The 19,108-nt window shown below is 38.4% G+C and overlaps 1 protein-coding gene across 1 annotated transcript; it reads left to right on the plus strand.

Moving 5' to 3' along the window:
* Positions 1–2,385: 2,385 nt before the first annotated feature.
* ASRGL1 (asparaginase and isoaspartyl peptidase 1) lies at positions 2,386–11,320 on the plus strand. The gene is made up of 7 exons (XM_053459531.1): positions 2,386–2,454; positions 4,861–5,064; positions 6,165–6,307; positions 7,561–7,715; positions 8,299–8,417; positions 9,102–9,212; positions 10,536–11,320. The coding sequence occupies exons 2-7, from the start codon at positions 4,878–4,880 to the stop codon at positions 10,739–10,741; spliced, it is 921 nt and encodes a 306-aa protein (XP_053315506.1). The 5' UTR covers positions 2,386–2,454; positions 4,861–4,877; the 3' UTR covers positions 10,742–11,320.
* Positions 11,321–19,108: the final 7,788 nt, after the last annotated feature.

Consider the following 19,108-nt stretch of genomic DNA (forward strand, 5'->3'; position numbering starts at 1 on the left):
GACCCTGCCATCTGAATTTCACAGCTGGAATCGAGACTCATAAGACCAGGCAATGTTCTTTCAGTCTTCCGTTGTCCTATTTTGGTGAGCCTGTGTGAATTGTAGCCTCAGTTTCCTGTTCTTAGCTGACAGGAGTGGCACCCGGTGTGGTCTTCTGCTGCTGTAGCTCATCTGCTTCAAGGTCTGATGTGTCGTGCATTCAGAGATGGTATTCTGCATACCTTGGTTGTGTCGAGTGGTTATTTGAGTTACTGTTGCCTTTCTGTCATCTCGAACCAGTCTGCCCAGTCTCTTCTGACATCAACAAGTCATATGCCTTTATGACCACAGTGTACCCATCTTCTGATGAGTACTTCCAGCAGAATAATGCACCAAGTCACAAAGCTCAGATCATCTAAAACTGGTTTCTTGAACATGACAATGAGTTCACTGTACTCCAATGGTCTCCACAGTCACCAGATCTCAAACTAATAGAGCACCTTTGGGATGTGGTGGAACAGGAGATTCGCATCATGTGCAGGCAAAAAATTTGCAGCAACTGCATATTGCCATCATGTCCATATGGACCAAGATCCCCGAAGAATGTTTCCAGCGCCTTGAAGAAAGTATACCATGAAGAATGAAGGCCGTTCTGAAGGTAAAAGGGGATCCAACCCAGTAATAGCAGGGTGTAAAGTGGCCAGTTAGTGTGATTATATATAACTATGGAAAGAACCATATATATGGTGTCTGCAAAAATTTATAAAATACATTTCCCAAACAAGGCTCCTTATTCTCCACTGTTTGGGACAGCCTCATGCACTCCCCTGAGAATCACGCATAAATCACATAAGTGCCACTCGGTCTACCTAAACAGGTGTGGCTAAAGTGTGATAAGGGTTTTATTAGCATATACTCATCCCTGACCTTTACTCATTGGGTGCATAATACCTATGTAGGATAAGAATTTTAACAGCATGTCCCACATGTGACCTTTACTCATTACCCGTGAGAAGCCTGTAACCTTATCAAAAGCAATTACCATAAAACCAACATTTTAAATACATATACATGTCAAGATCAGCCCTTGCTGAAAACACCAGTCAGTGTTGGCCCTCCATATTGAATAATGAAGGGAAGGAGCTGAAACCACAACTATCCTGCAAACACCCTGACAATGCTCCCTCTAATGAATAAACTCCTTTGTTTATTCCCGCTGAAGATGTTCCATCAGGTATCCACAACATCTCCCTCATATAAAATAATATGGTTTCTCACTATAGCTTTTTCCCTGAATAAAAGTGGCTGATCTACATGTTCTATGTTGTCATCGTTTTGTTTAAAATGAATGGGAGCTCCTTTCAAGCATCTGTACAGAGGTCTGAACAGGCCAATGTTGGAGCTGACCGGCGGTAATTATATCACATGCGTGGGGATATGTTCGGCTTAAGACATCCCCTACACGGCAACTTTCTGGAAGGTAAGAAAAGGGGGAAAATGCATATGGGGGGCACTAAGAATTTGAAGGAGCATGATCAGGAGCTTGATTTCAGGAAGCCTCAAAACACAAGTTGACAGGGGCTGTCGATAATATAAATCGCTAAAGCTGGAGCCATGCAAACCAGTCTGTTGAATTATTTCAGATGGACCAATAAAGAAATCTATAAACAATTAAACAACAAACGCTGTTTGTCATTTCTCATGGTGGTAGAATGTAATTACGAAGTACTACTGTGCACGGGATCAGACCCTACCTACAGCTGGTGCTGAGCGGAGGTGAGAATATATGTAATTTTATATATGTAAATACATATATATTGTAAATACATATATATTGTGTATGGAGATGCATTCAGATTATGCATGGAAACCTGGTAGGGAAAAGAGAATTCTGCATTATACCCCATGCATTTTTCAAACGGGACACCTCAAATAATTATAGGGACCATACTGCTACGATGTGCATTGAAGTGCATTTGATAGCTGAGTGTCCCTTTAATCTCCAAAAGAGGGCGTGTTGATTGGCCCTCTCTTCTCTGACTCACTCACGTGCCTCGGCACGTTCTTAATTCAGATACACACGGTTCCTTTATCCAAAATGAAACCGGAAAGGGAACGTCTCCAGTATGACTATTCCTCACAAACCGCTCCGAGTGTTATTACGAGGCGTTCTGCTGTACTCCGCACTTAGAGGGGTTAAAGCGCCGGAAATCCAGCTGAATACGTCCGCAAACCTCTCAAGGCCAAGGCACCGTAGTGATATAGCAACTTCGTATTAACACACCGCAGCCATCCTTCTCACTCCCCTACGTAAACCCTTGAACCGCTTCCCTGGCTCCGCCCTTGTAGGCGTTACGGGGGCGGTGTATGTAACGGGCTTTGCGTTATGTTTAAACAACATCTCCCGTTCCTCCGCATGTCATTCGACGCTGGCGGCTGTGTGAGAAGCTATTACTGACGCAGACGCGCTAAGAGGTGACAGCTAGGACCGGTATACGCGAAATAACCGGCATGCTCTTTGTAGTCACGTGCTCTAGGTCTCGCTGCCTGCACTGGTAGGGTTGGCAGCCGGTGTACAGCGCGCACACGCGATCAGTAATCCGTGAATATATATATAAAGCCTGCTGTGCACCGTCTCACCCTATCGGTAGCTTTCATTGCCGCAGGGCTGGCTTTCCCTGCCATGCTCGGATTATTGGTCTGCCAATAGAAAAGTTTTTTTTATTAGGGCTCACATCAGAGGGCTTGGTTCCATATGTTATCGTTCCATTTTAAGGAATTTGCTGATCAGCCCAATTTATATTCTGTAAAAGATGTATGATAAATTGACAGACTAGTATATGATGGTACCACTGCATCCTGCGGCTATTACTTATTATTATTATATTGATATAGCGCTAACAGTTTACGCAGTGCTTCTTACAATACATACATTGAAAGGGTATAACAAATCTAGAACCGACAGACTAAGACGCGTTGATGCATTAGGTGAAGAGGGTTCTGCTTACAAGCTTGCGGATGCCTGAGAGTGCGTTGCGGTAATGGATAGATTAACTAAAAGACCAAGTGTCTCCTGAGTCTTGCGTTGTTCATGTTTTGTCAGGCTTTATAACAGTTGTAGGATTGTTGTGAAGCTTTGATGTCTAGTTATTGAATGAATAACTAGATTAGCAGGGGAAAAAAATGAAATGGTGGTTCCCTCCCGCACCAGAAGTCTCAGGCGAGACTTCCATTATGAATCGATGCCCCGAGTTCTCCATGAACATAAGGGTTTATTAACGGGGAGTGAGTGGAGCCTCAGTAAAAGTTAGTAGCAGGCAGTCATTGACATTTTTTTTTTTAACTATGTAACTGGTACGTTGAAAAAACTCTGATCCTTGCTGTCATGAAGGGGATCAGACACTATGGCAAAGCCCCCCCTGATGTTTATAATAAATTTGGATTACAACTCATCATCACTGTCAGCCAGGCTGATGACAAGAGTGATGGAGTTGTGGCAGGTGCATGTGCAAAGCAAAAGGCTGGTGTACTTGTATCTTTTTATCTGGACTGTGCATAGTGGATTGTCATTTGCGCAGTGCAATGAGCACGTCATGTAGTGTGCCCTGTAGAATTAAATGCAATACAAAAAAGATATGAGACACTCACCAAGAACAGAAAGACTGATTGATATGCTGCCCTACCCTCTTTTAAACTTCGCCCCAGGCGGCATTATGTCTTGGGCCGGCCCTTGAAGTGCGTATCTCATCCTCTTTTTGTGTGGCATTTCGTCCTCCGGGGATCTCTTGGGATTCACCCCAACTGTACCCCACTAATGAGAAAGTATGAAATGTATCTCTTGGGTTGTTGGTTCCTTCATGCAGAGGAACTACCCTTTTGGGTGGGATCAGACTGATACGGAGATTTTTTCTTTGTAATGGCACAAGATCTTAAATTTGAGTGGGAAGGCACTGTAGAACAGGCTATGAAGTCACTGTTCTTGATGAGCATCTTATATTTTTCTTGTTTGGCTTGTAGCATTAAAAAAACTTTTTTTATGATCTATGGATGCAGGTAAATAGATTTTTGCAGCTGCATGTAATCTGTGAAAACAATACTAAAAAAAACAAACTTGTAATGTTTGTTGAAAAAAGCAACAAAAATTAATGTTACGACTCCCTTTGCCAGTTGGTGACTGACTGGTTACATGATGTGTCCAAGTGCTCCGAGTGAACCCTGGCTTGTCTTTTCCACAAAAAAAATATTTTGAGCTGGTGGGCTGCTAGCCAGTCCCAAATGAGACACAGGCTCAAATAAATACAATTTTAAAATTTCAAGTTGGAAAACAGAATGGCATGTTGTGCCCCGTAACTTTCAAAACCCATAAAAAAAAACCTATGCATGTTGGGTATTTTCAAATTCCGGACACTAACATTAATATATTTTGCAGTATTTTATTCGACTCGACTGGTTTGGGGACAATTATGATATGAAAATATTCCACAAAATGGTTTTTGTCTCAAATATTTTAATTATTTTAATGTATTATTCATACTAAATGTTGGACTATATATCTAAAAATGATATCAAAAGAAAGCTCTGCATGCCCTTGTAAAAAAAAACAATATATAATTTGTGTAGATGCATGAAAAATGTAACCCCTTAAGGACAATGGGCGGTCCCTAAACCCATTGAAAACAATGCATTTTGAGCCTGTACATGTAAAGTTAGTTGAAAAGTTAAACTTAAAGCAACGTTTGAGTTGAGTGAATACATAATGTGGACCTCATTCTTAACTCTTAAAGGTTCAGCCTTTTGTATTAGTGTATATAGAAATGTATGGAATTCATAGTTTGGATATAAGTATATTGATACAATGTAATGTATTTACCCCTCCTGTAGTATCCGTTCTCAAGAGCATGAAGCCTGTTATTGTTGTCCATGGAGGTGCTGGCACTATCGTCAAGGAATATGAAGAAGGATATCGTACTGGAGTGAAAAGAGCAGCATTAAAAGGCTATGATTGCTTGAGGCAAAAAGGCGCGGCCTTGACTGCAGTGGAGGAAGCTGTGGTTGTGCTGGAAAATGATCCACACTTTAATGCAGGTATGCAAGTTTGATCCCACCACCTACACTGACGCAAGTACTGCTTTAATTTCCAAGGGGTTAACTTTAAGATTTAGATTTTCTGCTTTGTTACTTGATCTTTCTGTAGATTACAAAAATGATTCTCCCTAGGAACAATTACTCATGTAAGCATTAAGCTGGGCTATGTCTCACAATCCTTGGGATCTATTTATTAATAAGGGGGATTCCATACTACCTGCTCACACAGAAAACCATGCAAGCAAGTATTTTCAGACAAGCAAAATGTTCTGGTGAACAAAGTTAAGAATTGCGTCTACCAGATGTTCTAACAATACCACAGTCTGGATCACCTAACAATCTTTTTAATGGCGGGGCATCTAACATTTGAAAACATTCAGACTCGGTATTGCACGTAATTTTGTTGCGGGTGGCCAATTTTTAAGGGCCTTTTATTGTATTTATGTGTATGCACGTGTCCTTCCTTGGCTTCTAAAACTATCTGATTTCTAAATTCTATATTCCTAAATTCATCTCTTCAGTAGTACTCAATAACGGCAGAGCACCAACATCAGAAAGGACAGACATAATTTGTTATTGCTGTTTAATTGTTTATGGATTTTTTTTGGTCTATGTGAAATAATGCAACAGCCTGTAGTCAATGGTAAATATCAACAGAAACAAAGCAAAGCTTCTCTGTCAACCTGTCTTTTGACCGTTAGTCCCTAAATCAAGTTCCCGCTAAGAGGTTTTGTTTTGTTTTTTTGTTTTGTTTTTTTTAGCCATGTAAGAGTTAAACCCCACTTAATGTCTTAAGAACTTGCAAAGTTCTCTGTATATAAGCAATGAAGGACAGCAATGAACACAATGTTCCTCCGGAGCAGGGAGAGGAGCGAATGTGTCCTTAAGAATATCCTGTCCTATAAGAAGTGTAAAAAAGGCAACATACCAGAGATTAGATGTAGTAGAGCGTGCCTGTGAAGTCTGAATCCGTTGACCAAGAGGAAGAAGTACTTCTGTTTCAAGACCAATATGAATATTTTGCGTTAATGTGTTTAGGGTCTCATACTAAGATGGTCAAAGCTTTTAAAATAAATACAAAAAAAAACATGTTTCCTCAGGTTATGGGTCTGTCCTGAATGAAGAGGGAGATGTTGAGATGGATGCAATAATCATGGATGGGAGAAATTTAATGTCAGGTGCTGTGTCTGCTGTCAGATGCATAGCTAACCCAATAACACTTGCCCGTCTGGTTATGGAAAAGGTACAAAATACTCTGTATGTGCAAAAGTAACCTACTCTATTTGCTGGGAAACAACATATGGGGACTAAAAACATGTCTGTGTTTTGTTTCGATATATATTGGAGTTAGTAGTAGCTGTAGTAGTCCAGTAATGTAGATGCAACGTGACAGAATGTTGCAGAATCTTGTAACACATTTCTTATTGGACTACATGCTCGCCCTTAATCTCTTACCCTTCCTACTCTCCCATACATTTGCAGTCTATAGGACTGGCTTTTTATAATCCCACTTAGTTTTCTGCCCTGTTGTTTTAGATCTTGTTTTCAGACCCCTAGAATCAGGACATGTACATTCAACCTGTGTGTTTTACTTCTGGTCAGAAATGCTTTTGATAAAGTGAAGACTCCTGAAAGCTTGTCATTACAATATAGTCCAATATAAAGCTACTGCATTCTGTTACTTTGCATGTAATATATATATACATATATATATATATATATATATATATATATATATATATACATGGTTAAAATACTGTGATCATACTTCTACAATTTTCAAAAATCACAATCAGGCACAAGTGGATGGTGATGGATAGCGTTTATGCATAATGCATGGTAAAATATCTTCTATTTTCTTAGCTTTTCTGTCAGGGTGACATTCAAGAAAGCGCCATAATCTCAAAATCCAGTCCATGCCAGATATTGGGTTTGGTGTGCCATCTAGTGTTTATACTGGTTTATAGGGAAGCTGCCTCTAATGAAGCGATATCGTTTTAAGGCAGGGTAGCTGACTGGAGGTTGAAAAAAGGCTTTCCATTCAGTGGCCTTCTGGCATGACTAAAGTGCAGGGTCACTTCTAAAGGTGCCAGTTTGGAGACTGTGATGTTTGTTTCTATGGACTTCTTCCAGAAATATTAGGACATAGTGATCAGTGTGTATACTGGCACATGGGAATGATTTTAGAAATGCACTGGACTCACTTCCTCTGTTCTCACCATCCTTTGGAGTTTAAGGGGATCTATGTCTGCTCAATCAAATACAGCATTGGCTTGGATTTTTAAATACAACTACCTAACTAAAAAAAACAAAGAATAAATATTTCAGCATTATATGACTTATCAGAGTATAAATTACTTAGATGGGTAGATAAGACCCTTGCTGTAGCATTTCTTCTCCATCTTTATATTGTGTCGATTTCATGCGGAAGAATAGTGACCCAAAAATTATAATGTATCCCTCCCCGTATTATGTATTTTTCTTTACTTTTTGCAGACAGACCACATGCTGTTGACATGTAAAGGGGCCTCCCTATTTGCAAAGGCACAAGGTATTCCTGAAATCCCCAATGAAAAATTAATTACTGAGCGCTCCAGGGAGAGATGGAAGACAAATCTTCATCCTGGCTCCAATCCGGTGGTGTCACAGATGTAATGAATTCAATTTCATCCATATACCAATCACTAAATATAGCTATTTTTGTAGACTTTGGGACCTCATGTTTTTGTAGTAGTTTTCAACATTACATTAATGATATCCAGTGTACATGAATTCCTGTATTTTATTGTTCCGATCCTTGTTTTACTTTCATAGACGCTTTAGCATCTGCACTTTCCTGTATTAATGGAAATATGAAAGAAACTTTCCATTAACCTAACTGAAGCTGTGAAAAGAACATTTTAAAGTAGATGCATGTGCTTGAGGCCATTCCACCAGAGCACTCTAAATACCATGCCTAATGAGTGAAAGGCTGATTTACCAATAACTTCCCACCTAGCAATCCTCACATGCGACCTACATCTCCCAAGGTCACAGGCCGGGGATCACACTGCCTTCTTACATGTATAACCTATTCTGGTGTTTGTAGGCTTGCTTTCCGTTCCTCTAACATAATCATTATCTTTTTCTTCAGGAACCACGTTTTATAGTGTGATGTCTTATACGTGTTCTTTGACATGTTTTGTTGAAGTATACATGCACTAATAAACAGTGATTATTATCTCCTTTCTCTAGTGGTCTGGGAACAGTAGGAGCTGTGGCCATTGACAGTGAAGGAAATGTGGCATGTGCTACATCTACTGGTGGACTAACGAATAAAATGATTGGGCGTGTTGGTGATACAGCATGTATAGGTAAACCCAATGTTAGTATAGAGCAAGTAAAACAGCTGTGAAAGAGGTGTAATAGTTCGTGTTTAAATAGTTTCCATATTGCTTTCTTTTTTGTGGATTTCTTTTTAGAAAGCTTAGCCAGTGTTGCTGAAGTGCCTCTATATAGAGACATTCAACTACATAAACAAAAAAAACCTAACAAGATGGCGGTGCCCATCTAAAGAAACCCTTTGTCCTGGAAAAAAACTATATATAACTTGTGTGGGTACAGTAAATTACAGCTAAACACGAGCACAGCAGAAATGTTACAACATTGACACAAAGGGGTTAAGTAACGAAATGCATTCATATATTAAGTTAAGACCATAACTTCTCAAGCAGTAATTGCTTACATTATTGAGCTGCTTTATGGTCTAGGTGCTCCATATACTGTTACGGCATATATTTCTTATTTAAGTTTGGGAAGGTATTGGTAAAGGAAGGGTTGATCTCTCCACACAGGTTTCTTTGTTTGCCCCTTTATGCTGAGGCACAGTCCAGAGCATCTGGATTTGATGTCATCTTCTGGCACGTTAAACCCCAGTGATGCTTCTTTCAGCTTCGTATACTTTGACCAGACAATCAATGCCTAAGATTCTGTTGGTGGGTTTTCTGAAAATCTAATGGATGGCACTTACACAAATAACGTTAATTTCTTCATTTCAGGCAGCGGGGGATATGCTGATAATGCCTTTGGGGCAGTATCTACTACTGGACATGGGGAAAGCATTATGAAGGTGACTCTTGCAAGGTTGATAATAAATCATATGGAACAAGGTTAGTGAACTTACACTGACTGTTTGATACATGTGTTGTGTGTATGTGTTCATTTCACAGTGCCTGTAAGTCTACATTACAAGCTGTATGGTCACCTGACACATTATGGCTTTTTAGGAAAAAGGTTAGGGACTGTATAACATACTAGCTTAGAAGCTTACTCATTCTGTTTTTGATTTTTCCTTTCTGCTCAGACAAGATTCCAGTCTTAGAACCTGTAACTTAAATGTAGACCATTTTACACAGTAGCCAATGGATTTGGCGCATTATTTAGTTATTAGAGTATATACTGAAGGCAGAACACGTGATTTTGTAAAAAAAAAAATTTTAAAAAAAAATTGTATGTATACTTATTGCGATGGTTAGCAGCACCAAATCACATGTATGCTAGCTAAATAGTAATAGTGTATGCTACTTCCCAATGGGGAAAAACATGGATTCCCCCCTGATACTTATCCAATAATTTAAAAGTGGGATATATGTCTCTTCTTGCACTTCTTGCTATGTTATGACATCATATCAACCCAGCTTTTGCATGGTTTAGTGGCACAAGGGAATAATACTGTGGCGGTAGAGCCACTATATGAGTGCTGTCCTGGTCCCACTTAGATACTCCTTTGCCTACCTTTTGGATTGTGTTGATTTATCTTAAAAATTATAATGGTATATTAAATGAAAATTTAGATATGTGCCTCAGCTCAGATCAACAGAAGACAGCCTCTTGTGCTATGTGGGCTGTCCTAACATCATAAAGCAGTGCCTTCTGTTTTCCTGAACTGTGCTAAATCTTTGATAAATCCGTGCCAGCGGAAAGAACAATATTTACGTTGATCCTACCTTGTCTTGTGTTCAAATGTCCCTTTTTGTAAGCATTAGTTTAATGTTTTAGCAAAATACTCCTCTATTCGTTATTATTATGAATCTACTTTTCTAATGATTTAAGATGCTGATTGTCTGTTTATGGCTACTACTCAATAGTGTGCTACAAGCCAAAGTAACTAATGTGAAACATGCTGACTTAGGGAGTACAGTATTGAAAATACTATGTTTTGCAATATGAGTTATATTCATAGTTTGCATTTTATGTGTGTGCGTTGATTACAGATAAAATGATCGGTCCACACCTAGCCATCTGCTTCTCTTACTCTGGTGTTTAATTTGTATTCAATATTTTAATATTCAATAGTTTAACATTTATTGAAACATACTGACCAGAAAGTGTGTTTTGATATAATTCCATCTGTATCATCTCTTAAATCCTTTATGGGGAAGCTGAATGAATCTTGGATATGTGGTGTAGTGCTAACTACTGCTTTGTTTCAGGAATGTCCCCCGAAGAAGCTGCAGAGGCAGGACTAAAGTACATGAAGACGAGAGTGAATGGCCTTGGAGGAGTCATTGTTGTCAATAGTTCAGGAGACTGGACAGCCAAGTTCTCCACTAAACAGATGACATGGGCTGCAGTTCAAGATGATCAGCTACAGGTCGGAGTGTACCATGGAGAGAAGGACACTATGCCTGTCGGTTAAAGCAGCCTGGTGTTGATGTTCATTATTAATTATATAAGTGGTCCAACAATGACAGTACATTAAATTACATAAAATTAATAAATGGTTAAATTCTTTGTCTTAACAGGGGCATTGATCTTATTTCCGAAACAAAGAAGGTAAATTGTTGGTGATTTTTTTTATGTGATTAAGATGTCCTAGAAATGTGACAGTAACCAAGCCTATAAAGCTACATGATTAAAATTAGGTGTTTTATATAATCATGGGATTCGGGGAATGACTTTTACATATTGGTGTGTGCTGTGAACCATAAACATCACAGCGACATTGTTGATTATCGTAGAATATAAAACAAGGCAGCAGTAAATCTAATACATATTTTTATTAACATTAAAATAACCAGCAAGCTGTTGGTATTGTACTGGCGTATTAAAATAAGAAATATATTTCAATTAGAAACCCATCATATGCGCATATTATGGGAGCAGTCATTTTTGCTGTATGACTTTTGAAGCATTAATAATTTTTCCGTTAAACATCTGTATCAAGTTTGCACTGATAACATGTTATTTATAGATTCACAGTGAAAAATTAAATCATTTTTCTGTATCCTTTGTTTTACCGTGTTATTTCTGCAGAAAATTTACTATACCATGCACCCTTTCTAATTTTCTTTAAAAAAAAAATAGGCAAGGCCAGCCAATGGCTGGATATGACATGATGCACAGTGCATGCATGGTGTGGGACCAGGCATATCCACCCAGGGTATGCAGCGATGCTGGCCAGTGATGGCCAATCCAGGTCTGTTCGTTTTTGCACAGAAAGAAAGAGGCTTGAAAATGTTACATTTTGAGATGGATGAATAAAGATGTATTCTTTGGAAACACTAGTGACCGAATAGGTGAACATTGAAGAGGCACCTTGGAGATTATGTACACCAATCAGCCATAACATTATGACCACTGACAGGTGAAACAAATAACACTGATAATCTTGTTATCATGGCGCCTGTCAGTGGGTGGGATATGTTTGGCATTTAATATTTCTTCCTCAAAGTTGATGTGTTAGAAGCAGGAAAAATAGGCAAGTGTAAAGATCTGAGCGACAAGGGCCAAATTGTGATGGCTAGAAGACTGGGTCAGAGCATCTCCAAAACTGCAGCTCTTGTGGAGTGATCCTGGTCTGCAGTGGTCAGTACCCATCAAAAGTGGTCCAAGGAAGGAAAAGCTGTGAACCGTCGCCAGGGTCATGGGCAGCCAAGGCTTATTGAAGAAAGGTGTCAGAACACACATTGCATCGCAGTTTGTTGCATATAGGGCTGCGTAGCCACAGACCACTCAGGGTGCCCATGCTGACCCCAGTCCACTGCCGAAAGCACCTACAATGGGCACGTGAGCATAGGAAACTGACATTAATGGCTGTGTTTTGAGTTATATTTGAGGGGACAGCAAATTTACACTGTTATACAGGCTGTACACTCACTACTTTACATTGTAGCAGAGTGCCATTTCTTCAGCGTTGTCACATGAAAAGATATAATAAAATGTTTACAAAAATGTGAGGGGTGTACTCACTTTTGTGAGGTACTGTGTGTATATATACATACATACATAAACACACGCACAAATACACAGTGCCAAAAAAAAACTACAGAAATAGCTACCAGGATGCAACTTTAACTTTCCATCAATCCACAAACTCAATAGTATTGTGTTTTAGTAAAGTAAAAAACTAAAATAACATAAATCTTATTTCAGTTTAGAGACTGACTAGACAATAACTATGGCGAGCTAATCCAGATCCCAGTTATAAATAGCATCAATTCAACAGGTTTCATGAAAACACTTTCCATGGTCTTAGGGTTTTAGGCTAACCGCTTCCTCTCTTCCCTACAGAAGACACCAAATGCCTTCAAAGGCTGTGTTTTAAACTCAGGCGGTGTTTTAAAGTCTTGCAGTTAATTACACTCACCTTAAAGAAGCTGTATTAAATTAGTTAACCCTATAATACTGGGAATAAACCACGCTGCAACCTGTTACAATAAAATGCATCTTTATGCAACAACGCATGCATACATACATAAAATTTTGGGGGAAAAAATCTTTATTTGTTTGTCTTGAGTTGGATAACACCTTATACCAGTGATTCAGAAGAAAGTATTAGATGGCTCTTCTAACTCTTAATGCAGTATATGTAGACTATAATGCTCCCGGTCCAAAACAGCTCCGCAAAGCTTTTTCCTTTTTTTTTTTTGGATGGGGGAGTGCACACTTTCTTATTGTCCTTGCAATTGCCTGACTGTACCATTCCACTGGTTGCTGTGGTGATAACGAGCATTGCCTTTGTTATCTGACTGTATCCATGCATGTGTTTGGCTGTAGAAGCAGCCACAGGAGTGCAGGGGGGTCTCTTGTAGACTGACCACTCAGATCATGGAGCAGCCAGTAGCAGCGTTGCCCCCATGTTTTTAACCGATGATGTACCATGTACTTGACGAACATCTTTTTTTATGACATTCCCGGTACGTCATTGGTCACAAAGGTGTTAAAAGAAACTCCCATCAACATGTTGTCTTTCTTGTATAACCTTAAAAATTTGTTTTCAAAAACTGTGTTTTTATATATAAAAAAGTTTTAATTTTTATATAATCTAAATGTTTTCATGCATCTGCAAATCTAGCTCTGTTGACTACTGACTTGTGCAACTGCCACTCTAATAACATTTTATGGAAGTAAGGGATTCATTGGACAAGCAGGACTTCTTTAGCACTGTGACAGTGAACTTAGTGTGGTAAATACCAAATGCATGGAGGGATTCATCAGTGTCCCCCATATACATTTGCTGTCTGTCCCCAAACCCATTTATCAGCATTGCAAGAGGTTGGTTGGCCACACATTAATAGATACCTCCCTTAACGTGCCTGCCAGTTTTTGTTTGCTTTTGCATGCCTGCTCCTCACTGTCAGTACAGAGCTGGCACTAATCAGCTTAGGAAACAAGTCCCGTCTTGTGGCCCAATGATGAAGCAGCACAGCACATTTAGTATAAAACACATTTAATGTGCTCAAGCCAGTCCTATCTACAACAGATTTATAGAAATTGATTGCATGTTTAACCTATAAAAGGATGCAGCCAGGCTGGTAATGTTGTCCTTCTTACAACAGACACCCTGGTGGCTATATTTAGAACTGCAAGCAAAACACACAAGATAATCTTTAGGTAGTGGCTCTACATATACTGAAGGGTAAGGAGACTGGTGGCTTATGTGACTGGCACTGGAATGAACAGCAGAGAGAAGGCACATAGGAAGAAGGGAGCACTGACAAGTAACTTAAAAAGATGTTCTCTAAAGAGCCATCAAATGCACTTTAATACATATAATTTCTGCAAATGCATTTGTCCCTTTCCATGCCCCCCCAGCTTCTTGCCATGCAGGAGACCACAAATGTGGTCATAAAACTAATATCGATGGCATAGAATGTCATGAATAAAGTGCTCACCCGTGCACACCACCACCCACTGTCATTTAACACTTTATTTTCTGTGTCCCTATTTTGTGTGCTTTGAAATGAACATGTCATGTAGTGTGCCCTTTAGATTTCAAAAATATATACAAAAACCTATGCATGTGGGATATTTCTGTAGTCTGGAGCTACTGCTGAATACATTTTGGTGGAACATACATTTATTAGATGTAATCTTCCCAAACAGTCTTAACATGAAAAGATTGGTGAAAAAGGCAACTATAAATAATGTTTTGTCTCCTTTGCCAGAGATTAGTGAACAAATGGTGGCATGATAAGTGTCCAAATGCCCTTAGTGAAATATCTTGGGTATCCAAAAATATATACTTTTGTGGGGAAATTTTGAGCTGGTGGGCTGCTTAACAGTCCCAAATGAGACACAGGTTTCACAAAATAAAATTGGAAAATGTCAAGTTTGGAAAAGGGCAATGTTCCTATGTTGCGGCCCATAATGTGCAAAAAACATAAAAAAGCTTACACATGTTGGGTATTTTCAAAAATCTGGACTTACATTAATATATTTTGTGGTATTTTGTTCAACTGACCTTGTTTTGGGGACAATTATCATGAGCAAGTAGTACAAAAAAATGCACTATACATCTAAAAATGGTCTTTACCTGTATTTGGAAAAAAACAATATTTAATTTGTGCGCACAAAAAATTACAAAAAGAAAATCATGGTTAAAGAAACATAATGTTAAAATGAAAAATAAAAAAGCCCTAGGTTTTTGGGTGCAAAATACCATTGGTAAAGTAGGGATTAAGAGAATGATGGTGTAAAGCTTAAAAATATAAAATATAAAATAAAAAAAAGTTTACTAATGCTCTAAACTCTCCAGTAAATCGAGGTTTCTTGGGATGTTACTTGCTGATATGTATTGTGAAAGCACACTATGTCTTTGTATTGGTACGCAATTAACTTAATGCTACAGTATGTAATACTGCATTGTCAAGCTGCCATTAACGGTTTCTACTTAATTTATGATTACTGAAATGATCCAAGGGTAAGTTGAGTTAGACATTTTTAATAGTATTGTAGAAGTAGAGCTTAGAAATCCTATCGTGGCTAAAAGAACCCGCAAACTCTGGTTAATCTTTTACATTTGTTATTTATTCAGATGGGATCACTGTAGGCATAGGGAGCCGGATCACACAGGGTGCGTATGTTTGTGTGTTTTAAAGACAGCATAAACACAGAGGGACAAATTTAAATGGCCAAAAAAAATCCGAATTAGCAAAAAAACCCAAAACACTAATTTATTTGTATACTGCGTGGTATTAAGCAGTTGTAACTTTTAATTTAACTCCAGCCCACTGTGTAATATCACAAAGTAACTTTGTAATAAAGCAAGTGTTGACATTGAGTTGACCTTTGAAAGTTCATTCAGTTAATCACAAATCTCCAAGCACAGCAGTCATGGCTGGCTAATCTTCTGTTTTGATTTCATTAAGTATTAACTGAAGGAGTTGGTGGTTGGGACTTATGAAACCGGTTCACATAATAATACAGTTAGAAAGGAGGTGGAGGAACAAACATTGATTACACAAATTAATTGCAGATCTCTCAGCCACATTTGGCCAGTGAAATGTTATGTGCTGAGGTTGCATGCATTATTTACGGCATTGCTTTATAATTTTAGAAATATTGTGATCGGTTTGAATGAGATGTAATCTTGTGTAAGCTTACTTACAAGTAACTAAAGGGTAGATCACAAGCTATGGAAGCCAGTTTTGCAGCCCATGAGATTTTGTAAGGACCTCTAATTTGTCCAAAAATCATAGGTTCTATAGCATCTCTCCATTTATTTAAAGGGACATTTATATAACGTGTCCCTGATATCCTCACTATAGAAGAATACATATTAAGGTACTGTGAGAATATGTGTTCTTCCAAACAAAGAAATAAAATCAAGGAGAGGCAGCAGCAGCCCCCTTCCTCCATGATCTGACTATTCTTACCACCAATTGGCTGCTTAAATCAGTCAATCACTGGCAGGAAAGTACTCCCATTGAAATCGATGGCAGCACTGTCCACACATGCGCACAGACTCCTGCTGCATTCCTCCTTGTGGAAAGGGACAAATGGATTTGGGGAGGATTCATGCATTTTAAAAATGGACCACGCAACTATCATATGCATATAATGGATGGCGTGTCCCTTTTAACCACATCTATGCTCCACACTATACCTCTCATGATCTGCAGTTAAATTACCAAATGTTAAGCAGTGCTTTCATAGATCACCTATTATGCTATATTCCCTAAAAAAAAAAAACCTAAACATTAACAAATATGGTTTAAACACACACAAAAAAAACATTGTATTTTAAAGCATTGTACAGTTTGTCTCATCTACTTCTAAAGCGACATTGAGGATTCAGTGGGAAGAGTGCACCAAGTGCATGGTTTTTAAGGTGGGTTTAAGACACTGGCAACCAATATACTAATCCTGCTAATTTGATAATTTTGCACCAGATCACCTTTTTATACAAAACCCTCAGTATGTTTATTTTTACTTGACCGGTTTATATGTCTTTCACAAGCAACACATTCATAATTATTTATGTAATGTATTTTGAAGTACTGGACTGGGTTAAAGAGAGATGTACAAATCGGAACAAATGTCCTTCTTTAAATTGCATCGCGAGCGTTTGCCTTTTTTTAGTATCAGAAATTCCAGAAAGACAATCACAGAATGCAATGTTTACATTATATTCTTAAAATTTGAATTTAGGAGGCATTTGTTTGAAGAAACTGAAGAAGTATACATTTTTGGGTTTTTTTTTTAAAGGCCAATTTTAAGTATTTTTGGTTGAAATGATTCCTTAATTGCTGAATTGAAATAACATATATTAAACTATCAGGATAAACTGTTTTGCTTGCCAGGGAGGAAATGTTCTTAATATGTAATTTAGCACCATTTCCAAGTTTCCACGTTTTGTAACAATCAGTCCGTTATCCAGAAATGAACATCCATCACTCAAAACGACTGAATCCCAAACGAACATGGTTTGTGTATATGAAGAAATGTTTGTCTTTGACTGCGGCTGAAAGCAACTTCCTGACTAGTCCAGGTGTAACATTTCCAAGATTTTCTCTTTTTTTGGTTTTTACTCGACAGTCACCTTTCTTTTTCTATAACTAAACCATTTAACAAATAAAGGACTCATGCATGTTTTGTTTTACTGCAATACCGGAATCAATATACTTGTGAACAAAGGCCATTTTTTCAGTGTCCAGATCAATCAAACATTGATTTGCTACCACATATAAACCATGGCTGATAATATTGGTGACAGGACTACGGTGAACGTAATATTGAAAGCTATAAGGTGATGAATTTAAATGAAGTGTAGCAAACAACAGTATGATGACTGGGTTTTTAAAACTGATTTATTTATAAAAGGTCAACAAATTATAAGCAAAGGAACCGGATGTATACAATGTATTTGGTGGCTGAAAAGGCTTCAACAAAGGTAGACCTTCCGAGTAGAACAAGCCAAAAGGCAAAATAGTTAAGTCAGTTAGAAGAATGGTGGAGAGTATGGCAGCTGCAGTTTAATGCTGATAAATATGAAATAATGCACTTGGGACATAGGGGGTCTTATATATACAGCTTTATAGCTTAGATGAAAAGAAGAGAAGGGGGAGATGTAAAACTAGAGAGTCAGGAGCTCAGATGTAATGTAAGAAAGCTTTACCTAACTGAATGGGTAGTAAATAAATAGCACAGTCTCCAAGCAGAGGTGGTTGGGAATACAGTAAAGTAATTTAAACATGAATGGGACAGGCATAAAGGTATTCTGAATCCGGGACAGAGCAGAGGACTGATTAAAGTGTAGGTGGTTACATCAGGAAACATGGGCAGACCTCATGCACCCAAACTTACTAATCACGGTTTATTACGCTAATAATATCTTTACAGTAACTCAGTTTTATCTGATATATTTATTTACCATTAGACCTTTAAGCTTTAGGGAATTGTTCCTGGGATATATAGAAACCAGAAAAACCTCAAGCAGAGCAACCTCTGAAAACGGGGCCACTTATTTGGTCACCCTAAACAATGTGTGGCTTGACATGTTTAATTATGAATATCATGCCACTACTCAAGGCCATAATAAAAAAAAAAAGACACAAGCCCACCATTCTCTTGCAATGTCTGGCTAAATTGGGACAGGGCTTATGATGCACTGGTTTGGGCAGCAGATCAATAGGCCTAATTGATGACTTGTTTGGGATACTTAGCAACTATAACCCCACAAGTGCCATTCTCTCCACATACCAGTGTTTTGTGTTCTTATAAAAGAAAAACATAGAAAACGTAATTACATTAACTTTTTAATCAATTTGAGCTACATTAGATTGTCTGTTGGATTTGACCACATGGGCTAGCCTTCGCCCCCACGTGAATTAATGAGCCTTGACCATCCATGACCCTGCCAATGCTTCACTGCTTTTCCTTCCTTGAGCACTGCAGACCAGAAACAGCCCCACAAGAGCTGCAGTTTTGGAGATGCTCTGACCAAGTTGTCTAGCCATCACAATTTGGCCCTTGTCGAATTTGCTCAGATCCTTATGCTTGCCCATTTTTCCTCCTTCTAACAAATCAACTTTGAGGAAGAAATGTTCACTTGCTGCCTAGTATATCCCACCTACTGAAAGGTGCCATGATACCAAGATTATCAGGGTTATTCACTTTTCAATAGTCATAACATTATGGTTTATCGGTGTATATTTAATCAGTGCCAGTCTAACGTTTAAAATGATTTTTAGCAGCATACTATTAAAAAATCAACAGATAAGTAAAAACCTGTAAATAAATATCTGATAAAGCAAAATACAATAGTCTTGTTCTTTATTTT

Source organism: Spea bombifrons, chromosome 3 (genome assembly GCF_027358695.1).
Source record: "Spea bombifrons isolate aSpeBom1 chromosome 3, aSpeBom1.2.pri, whole genome shotgun sequence".
Classification (NCBI taxonomy): domain Eukaryota; kingdom Metazoa; phylum Chordata; class Amphibia; order Anura; family Pelobatidae; genus Spea; species Spea bombifrons.

Bases quoted from the DNA above. Each gene is read 5' to 3' on its own strand.
- ASRGL1 (XM_053459531.1), top strand. From the start codon at position 4,878: ATGAAGCCTGTTATTGTTGTCCATGGAGGTGCTGGCACTATCGTCAAG. The intron at 5,065-6,164 runs GTATGCAAGTTT...ATGTTTCCTCAG, and splicing joins TGATCCACACTTTAATGCAG to GTTATGGGTCTGTCCTGAAT. The intron at 7,716-8,298 runs GTAATGAATTCA...TCCTTTCTCTAG, and splicing joins AATCCGGTGGTGTCACAGAT to TGGTCTGGGAACAGTAGGAG.